The sequence below is a fragment of the Oxyura jamaicensis genome, chromosome 5, assembly GCF_011077185.1.
Source record: "Oxyura jamaicensis isolate SHBP4307 breed ruddy duck chromosome 5, BPBGC_Ojam_1.0, whole genome shotgun sequence".
Taxonomy (NCBI): Eukaryota; Metazoa; Chordata; class Aves; order Anseriformes; family Anatidae; genus Oxyura; species Oxyura jamaicensis.
This window is the reverse complement of record NC_048897.1, coordinates 29056308-29064164: the sequence shown is the minus strand read 5'-3', so window position 1 is coordinate 29064164 and position 7857 is coordinate 29056308. Positions and strand designations below refer to the sequence as shown.

Genomic DNA, 7857 nt, shown 5'->3' with positions numbered 1-7857 from the left:
GTGCCTTGGGTGCAAGGTTTGGGTTGGGGTTTGGATGGTTTGGGGTGCTCTGGGTGCAAGGGTTTGGGGTATTTTGGGTGCAGCGCATTGGGATGGACAGGTTTGGGTGCCGTGGGTGCAGCGGATGGGGCTTGGGTAATTGGGTGCAGGCTAACGGGCGTGAGGTGTTTGGGGCGCTCTGGGTACAGGGGGGTTGGAATGGATGGGTGTGGGTGCAGGGGGTCGGGTGGTCTGGGTGCAAAGGTTTGGGGGCGTTTGGGGTGCAGGGGATTGGGATGGGTGGCTTGGGTGCCAAGGGTGCAAGGGTTTGGATTTGGGTGGTTTAGGGTGCTCTGGGTGCAGGACCCTGGGGTGTTTTGGGTGTGGGGGGGGGGATGGATGGCTTTGGGTGCCCTGGGTGCAGGGGTTTTGGTGTGGGTGTTTGGGGGCTCTGGGTGCAGGGGGTTGGGCCGGGGTGCTGTGGGAGCAGGGGGCTGGTGCGGGCTGTGTGGGGTGCTGGGGGTGCCGGGGTTGGTGGCACGGTGCTGGCCCACGCGTTGCCCCCCAGCCCCCCATGACCGTGCCCCCTCCCTCCCCAGCTGAACCCCCACGTGAGCGCTTTCCAGCGGCGCTTCGTGGGCGAGGTGCGGCGCTGCGAGGAGATGGAGAAGACCTTCAGTGAGTGCCGGGGAGGGGGGCGCGGGGCTGCCGGCGGGGGTCCCACCCTCCCCGAGCCCCTCTCCCACTGCTTTTCTTGCAGCCTTCCTGCAGCAGGAGCTGCGCGGGGCCGGGCGGGAGCTGGGGCCGTGCCCCGACAACCCCCCGGCGCCGCTGGCCCGCGAGGCGCTGCGGGTGCAGGAGCAGTCGGAGCAGCTGGCGCGGGAGCTGCGGGAGGTCAGCCGGAACCGCGCCGCCCTGCGCGGGCACCTGCGGGACCTGCGCCAGTACCTGCACGTCCTGCGCGAGGGGCAGCGCCTCACCAGCGTGCCGGTGGGTGCTGGGACCCCCCCGTCACCTCCCCAGCCTTGGGGTCACCGCCCTGCGCCCCGCCACCCCCAGCCTCCTCTCTCTGCTCCCCGGTACTGCAGGGCCCCCCCGGATCCCCACCGTCGACCCGGGCGTTCTCCGAGCACGATCCTCTGCTCGACCCCTCTGTGCACCAGCACCTCGACCGCAAGATCAAGTAAGGGGGGCCCGAGGGGTCTCCTGGGGGGAGGCTGTGGACCACGGACAAGGGTTGGACGTGGACCACGGGGCGATGGCATGGCCATGGGACATTTAGGAAGGCTGGAGGGTAAGGGTTGGAGAAGGGCAAAGGCGTGCCCGTAGAGAGTGAGGGTGTGGGGTTAGGGTTGAAGGTAGGGCTTGGGCAGGGGCATGGCTGTGGGGCACTCGGGAAAGCCGTGGGACAGGGGTTGGAGGTGGGCCATTGGGCAGTGGCATGGCCGTGGGGCAATGGCACACCTGTAGAATGTGGATTGGAGATGGGCCACAGGGCAGGGACAAAGCTGTAGGGTACGGGTTGGATACAGGGCAGGGGTGGTGGCAGAGCCGTGCCCGTCCCAGCGCCCACACCGCGTCCCCGCAGCTTCGTGACCGGCGTCATCCACCCGTGGCGGGTGAGCGCCTTTGAGCGGCTGCTGTGGCGTGCCTGCCGTGGCTACCTGGTGGCCAGCTTCGTGGAGATGCCTGAGCCCCTGGAGGACCCGGACACGGTGAGTGTGGCGCTGGGGGGTGGCAGGGAAGGGGAATGAGGTGGCCGGGGCTGACGTGACCTACATTGTCCCCAGGGTGAGAGCGTCACCTGGGTCATCTTCCTCATCTCCTACTGGGGTGAGCAGATTGGGCAGAAGATCCGCAAGATCTCGGACTGGTGAGTGAGCAGCCTCACGCCATCCGGCCACAAAAAGGTTTATTTAGCACTGCCCCCCCACCCCGACACGGCGGTGTCCGTCTGTCCCAGCTTCCACTGCCAGGTCTACCCCTACCCGGAGAGCGAGGCCAGCCGGGCAGAAACGCTGAACGGGCTGCTCAGCCAGATCCAGGACCTCAGCGTGGTGAGCAGGGCACCGTGAGGGTGTCTGGGGGGGTGCACTGAGACCCCCCCATCCCTGACCCCCCCATCTGGGTGCGCGCAGGTGCTGGAGGAGACGGAGCAGTACCTGGCGCAGGTGCTGGACAAGGTGGTGCTGGCGTTGCCCACGTGGCGGGTGCAGGTGCAGAAGATGAAGGCCATCTACCTCGTCCTCAACCAGTGCAGCCTGGACGTCACCGAGAAGTGCCTCATCGCCGAGGTCTGGTGCCCCGTGCGGGACCTCACCCAGGTGCAGGACGCCCTGCGCCAAGGATCGGTGGGTGCCTGCTGCGGCAAGGGCTGCTTGGTGGCCCCATGTCCTCATGGCAGGGATTGCTTGGTGGCCCTGTGTCCTCCTGCCAGGGGCTCCACAGTGTCTTTGTGCTAGGGTGAGAAGCGCCACCCCCATGACGTGCCCCGTGCTGGGACGTGTCATGGGGCGAGGTTTGTCCCCTACCCCCTTGTGCCCTGCATCCCCGTGCCACCCCCAGCTTGCACCCCCCCAACCCGACGGGCCCCCTCCCCATCACGGCGCGGGGGTCAGGCCCTGGGTGCCCTCCCCACAGTACAAGAGCGGCTCGAGCGTGGAGTGCTTCGTGCAGCGCATCCCCACCATGGAGAGCCCCCCCACCCTCATCCGCACCAACAAGTTCACCGCCGGCTTCCAGAGCATCGTGGACGCCTACGGGGTGGCCAGCTACCAGGAGGTGAACCCCGGTAAGGACCCCCGGACCCTCCCCTCGGCACCCCAGAGCTGGGGGGGGGGTCCTGGTGTGACGCAGTGCCCGTGCCCCCGCAGCACCCTACGCCATCATCACGTTCCCCTTCATCTTCGCCATCATGTTTGGGGACGTGGGGCACGGGCTGCTCATGTTCCTCTTCGCCCTCTGGATGGTGCTGTACGAGAACAGCCCCAGCCTGCGGCAGGCCAGCAACGAGGTGAGCGGGACGCGGCGTGGGGCAGGGCTGGGGGGCCGCGACCGGGTCGTGGAGGCACGGGACAGGGTTGGAGGCGTGGGACGGGGTTGGTGTGGCGCAGGGCCACCTGGCTGCAGAGTTGGAGGTGTGGGCAGGGTGGTGTGGGACGGGCACAGCGTGGGACAGGGGCGGTAGCAGGGAGCCACGTTTTGCCCCCCCGCAGATCTGGCAGACGTTCTTCGAGGGGCGCTACCTCATCCTGCTCATGGGGGCCTTCTCCATCTACACCGGCTTCATCTACAACGAGTGCTTCAGCAAAGCCACCGCCATCTTCCCCTCGGCCTGGAGCGTGGCCACCATGGCCAACCGCTCCTCCTGGAGGTGGGACCCCCTGGCCCTGCGTGCCCCCCGGCTCCCTCCCTGTGCTGACCCCCTCGTGTTGACCCCCTCTCTCTGCCTGCAGCTCTGACTACCTCGCCACCCACCCGTCCCTCACCCTGGACCCCAACATCACCGGTGTCTTCCAAGGGCCCTATCCTTTCGGCATTGACCCGGTGAGTGTCCCGCGGGGGCGAGGATGGGACGGGACCCTCGGTGGGGTGGCCCGGCGTCTCACCCGCCTTGCCCCCGGCAGATCTGGAGCTTGGCCACCAACCACCTCAACTTCCTCAACTCCTTCAAGATGAAGATGTCGGTGGTGCTGGGCATCGTGCACATGGGCTTCGGCGTCCTGCTGGGCGTCTTCAACCACGTGTGAGTCCCCCTCCCTGTGTCGTGCCAAGGGGGCTGGGGTCGGACTCACCCGGGGCAGGGTGGGGTGGGCGAGGGGGGTCCTGCCCCCCTGCATCAGATCTGGGTGGGCGTGGTGAGCCCGGCTGGTGCCCCCTGCCCAGGCACTTCCAGCAGCGGCACCGGCTGGTGCTGGAGCTCCTGCCCGAGGTGGTCTTCCTGCTGGCGCTCTTCGGCTACCTCGTCTTCCTCATCTTCTACAAGTGGATCAAGTTCGGCGCCGCCGACTCCCGGGTGGCTCCCAGCATCCTCATCCACTTCATCGACATGTTCCTCTTCACCTCCAACGCCGACAACCTCCCGCTCTACGAGGGGCAGGTAGCATCTCCGGGACCCCCGCCCGGCATCGCGAGCTGGGGCTGAGCCCGGCCTCGCTGCCCGGTGGGGTTGGGTGGGATGTGGGTGCTGGTGGGACCCCGTAACGCCGCGTGCCGCGTGCAGGTGCCGGTGCAGATGGTGCTGGTGGTGCTGGCGCTGGCGTCGGTGCCCGTCCTGCTCCTGGGGACGCCCCTGTACCTGTGCTGCCGGCGGCGCAGGCAGAAGACAGACCACCCCCCGGTGAGGCTGGGGACAGGGCGGGGGGCTCGGACGGGGCAGGGGGCGCGGTGGCATGGCCTGACCAGGGCTGATGTCCCCGTGCAGCCGGTGGCTGCAGAGCAGGAGCCGCTGCTGGAGGGGCAGGAGGCCGGCAACTCTGTCAACGCCACCAAGGAGGACGTGGAGAGTGGGGGGCACGGCCCCGATGCCGAGGTGAGGGCTGGGGGTGGGCGAGGGCGTCGGGCTGTGTCCAGACCCCCCCAACCACACAGACACACATCCCACCTCTGTCCCCGCAGCACATGGACTTCTCCGAGGTCTTCATGCACCAAGCCATCCACACCATCGAGTACTGCCTGGGCTGCATCTCCAACACCGCGTCCTACCTGCGGCTCTGGGCGCTCAGCCTGGCCCACGCGCGTGAGTGCCCCCCCCTCACCCCACGAACCCCCCCCGGGAGCCGGGCTGAGCCTCACTGTCCCCCCGCTGCCCCCCAGAGCTCTCGGAGGTCCTGTGGACCATGGTGATGCGCAACGGCTTCATGCGGCTGAGCTACGCGGGCGGCGCTGTGCTGGTGCCCGTCTTCGCCGTCTTCGCCGTGCTGACCGTGGCCATCCTGCTGGTGATGGAGGGGCTCTCCGCCTTCCTGCACGCCCTCCGGCTGCACTGGTGAGCCTGGCGGGGGGGGGGGGGGGGGGGACGGGACCCCTGCAGGCATGGCCGAATCTCACCGTTCCCCCCCTTCCTGGCAGGGTGGAGTTCCAGAACAAGTTTTACGTGGGTGCCGGCTACAAGCTGTGCCCCTTCGCCTTCGCGCCTGACGCCTGGGAGTAGCCGAGCCGCTCCGTGCCGCGTGGACCTGGGGGGCTCGCAGCATCGCCGGGAACCCCCCACAGATGGGGGGCTGGGGGCGTCCAGCTGCAGCAGCCCCCGGGCCTCCTCCTCTCCCTTCCAAACCCAGAGGCTTCCACAGCGAATAAAGCCCCCCTGGCTCCCCCCCAGCTCCCCGCCTCCGTCCCCTCCTTGGGTGAGGGTCCAAGGGGGGGTGCAGGGGGTGCCCCCCTCACTGCTGCCCGTAGCCGAAGGCGGTCGCGGCGCTGCTGAAGCCGGCTGGCCGCAGGGGGGGCAGTGGGTAGGGGCCGGCGCGGGGCTTGGCCCCCACGTAGACACCGTGGGGGTATGCGAGGGGCTGGAAAGGTGGCGCGGGGAAGCCGGGGGGGGGCACAGCTGCCAGCGCCCCACGGCCGTGAGGGAGCAGCGGGGGGGCAGCGCGGCCCCCAGCCCCCCGACCTTTCTGCTGTGCAGCAGCCCGGGGGGGGGACAGCGTGCCCCCGCACCTGCAAGAGAGATGGGGAGGGTGGCTGAGGGCAGGCGGTGCGGAGCCCATCACCGCGGCGTCACGGCAGCACCCAGCGCCTTACCACGGCTCGGGCTCGCCGTCGCGAAAGCCCTTGGCGAAGGGGTTGCTGGCGATCTTCAGCTGGGTGATCTGCGGAGATCTGGGGGTCAGGGGGCGTGGGGTGGGGGGGACCCCCCATGTGTCCTCCTCCCCCCGGCCCCAGCTCACCCGGTGGTTCTGGTAAGCCGTCACCGCCATGAACTGGGTCTCGGGGAAGCTGAAGGACTTGAAGTTCTCGTGGGCGAAGCGCTCGCTGTCGCGCCGGGGGTCCACCAGCACCACGTGGAAGCGGGGCTGGTAGCGGTGCATGGAGTTGAGGATGATCTGGGGGGGGGGACACAGGGGACAGGCGGTGGGCACCCCCCTTCCTCGCCACCCTCCCCTGCCGTGTGCCCCCCCGGCATGTCCTCACGTGGCCGTTGTCGTCCAGGAGGTTGTTGGTGAGCTTGAGCTTGTCGAAGGAGACGATCTGCCGCATCCACTGGGCCCCCTTGGCGGGCGAGTCGGGGTGGAAGTGGACGCGGCCGGGGGCCGCTGGGTCGGCACGGCCGGCCACCAGCCAGGAGGAGCTGTGGAAGGCGTACCTGCGGGGCCGGGGGAGGGCTCAGCACCACCAGGACACGGCCCCTGCGCCCTCATCCCTCCCCATCCCCACCTGTATCTCTTGTCATCCAGCGGGACAAAGTCCATCAGCAGGACGTAGTCGGCCGACGGGTCCAGCCCCGACAGCTTCACCTGGAAGGTGGGGAACATCCTCCTGCGGGGAGGGGGAGGCCGTGGGGGTGCCCCCTACCCTGGGACCCCCCAGCACCCTTCCGCGGCGCCTACCTGCCCGCCTTGGTGACGATCATCTCGGTGCCCAGGCGGTTGAACTCCTCCCAGAGGCTGCCCATCTCCAGCCGTGCCGCGGCGTGGCACACGCGCCGGTTCTTGCCGCCGGCCCCCGGCCCCTCGCACGCCCACCCGGGGATGGTGCCTGAGGGGGGGCCCTCGCCCGGTGTGGCCAGGAAGGCTGCGGGGTTGGGGGGCCATGGGCGCTGCGGTTCCTGCGCCCTGCCTTCGGGAAATGACCCCGCGCACCCCCAGCCTCATTCACGGGGAGGGCTGGGGGGTCCCCAGCATGGCATGGCATGGCTTCATCCCCCACCCCACCGCTGCCCCACAGTTATGGGGTTTGGACCACGCGCCTGCAGCGTGTGGGGCAGCCGGCACCCTGAACAGACCCCGTGCACCCCTCGGCTGAGCGTCGCGGGGACCATGCGGGGGCCCTGGCATGGCTGTGCCATGGGGGGGTGTTACCTGTCATGGGTGGGTAGGATGCGGCCGTGGCTCCACCAGCTCTGGACTGCAGCCCCCCCGGCACACTGAGGGGGTTTTATCCCCCTGCTCGGGGGTGGAGACGAGGGGGCTGGAGCAGCAGCGGGGCCTCGGGGGCGGTGGGAGCACGGCCCCCCCCTCCCACGCTGCCTTCGTGCCTTGATGCGACGGTGATGGACGAGGGACGAGCGGTGGCTTTGGGACCCTCAGCTGGGTCTGGGGGTACCCAGGGCTGGGGAAGGAGCAGGTGGGGGGATATGACCAGTGCTACAGAGTGGGGACGAGTCCCCAAATGCCACGGGACCACTAACACAGCTGCGGTGACGGTGACACCGCCTTTGGGGTCAGCACCCCAGCAGCACCGGGTTTTGGGGAGCAGGATGGGAGCAGAGCAGGGAGGGGGGGCACCACCTCTCTGAGCCCCCTCATCCGTCACCGCCCCCCCTGCATCCCCTGCGGCGCCGGCTCGGCCCCATCCGTCTCCTGCTGTCAGCCCTGGGCCGGCATCGAGCGGGAGATGAGGAGGTGCGAGCGGCGATGTGACAGCGGAGGCGGGGGCTCGGCACGGCTGAGCCACGGTGTCGCGGCCCCTGCATCCCATTTTCCTGCTTTCCCCTGGTTTTCTGCAAAGCCTGCCCAAAATAACCTCCCCAGTCACCATCAGCGGGGGGGATTTGGGATGGGGGTTTGGATGCCATGCAGCAAACCTGGCTTTTAGCAGCTGCTCCTTGGAAGAGAGGCCTCCAGGTGCCAGAAAATGGGGTGGTTGGCTTCAAAAAACCACGAGGCTTGTGAAAGTGGCTGCTTCGGGGCGTCAGCATTTTTCAGTTTCATTTCTTCCTTC

At 68.7% G+C, this 7857-nt stretch overlaps 2 protein-coding genes across 2 annotated transcripts in view; one reads left to right on the top strand and one right to left on the bottom strand.

Moving 5' to 3' along the window:
* The window catches only part of LOC118167334 (V-type proton ATPase 116 kDa subunit a3-like), a 5653-nt gene extending 353 nt beyond the window's left edge, over positions 1–5300 (top strand). The window contains exons 2-19 of the mRNA XM_035326630.1: positions 579–657; positions 740–969; positions 1068–1162; positions 1568–1694; positions 1770–1852; positions 1943–2036; positions 2118–2330; positions 2620–2770; positions 2853–2992; positions 3195–3352; positions 3435–3525; positions 3606–3724; positions 3865–4078; positions 4202–4318; positions 4403–4510; positions 4597–4717; positions 4795–4966; positions 5050–5300. Of these exons, the coding sequence (XP_035182521.1) occupies positions 642–657; positions 740–969; positions 1068–1162; positions 1568–1694; positions 1770–1852; positions 1943–2036; positions 2118–2330; positions 2620–2770; positions 2853–2992; positions 3195–3352; positions 3435–3525; positions 3606–3724; positions 3865–4078; positions 4202–4318; positions 4403–4510; positions 4597–4717; positions 4795–4966; positions 5050–5131 (2331 nt within the window). The 5' untranslated portion in view covers positions 579–641 and the 3' untranslated portion in view covers positions 5132–5300. The remainder of the gene's footprint in view (positions 1–578; positions 658–739; positions 970–1067; positions 1163–1567; positions 1695–1769; positions 1853–1942; positions 2037–2117; positions 2331–2619; positions 2771–2852; positions 2993–3194; positions 3353–3434; positions 3526–3605; positions 3725–3864; positions 4079–4201; positions 4319–4402; positions 4511–4596; positions 4718–4794; positions 4967–5049) is intronic.
* Positions 5301–5326: 26 nt separating this feature from the next.
* On the bottom strand, positions 5327–7023 carry LOC118167366 (T-box transcription factor TBX1-like). The gene is made up of 6 exons (XM_035326689.1): positions 6996–7023; positions 6525–6708; positions 6352–6453; positions 6109–6280; positions 5865–6020; positions 5327–5786 (listed from the first exon to the last, which is right to left on the bottom strand). The coding sequence occupies exons 1-6, from the start codon at positions 7000–7002 to the stop codon at positions 5715–5717; spliced, it is 693 nt and encodes a 230-aa protein (XP_035182580.1). The 5' UTR covers positions 7003–7023; the 3' UTR covers positions 5327–5714.
* Between the last annotated feature and the right edge of the window lie 834 nt (positions 7024–7857).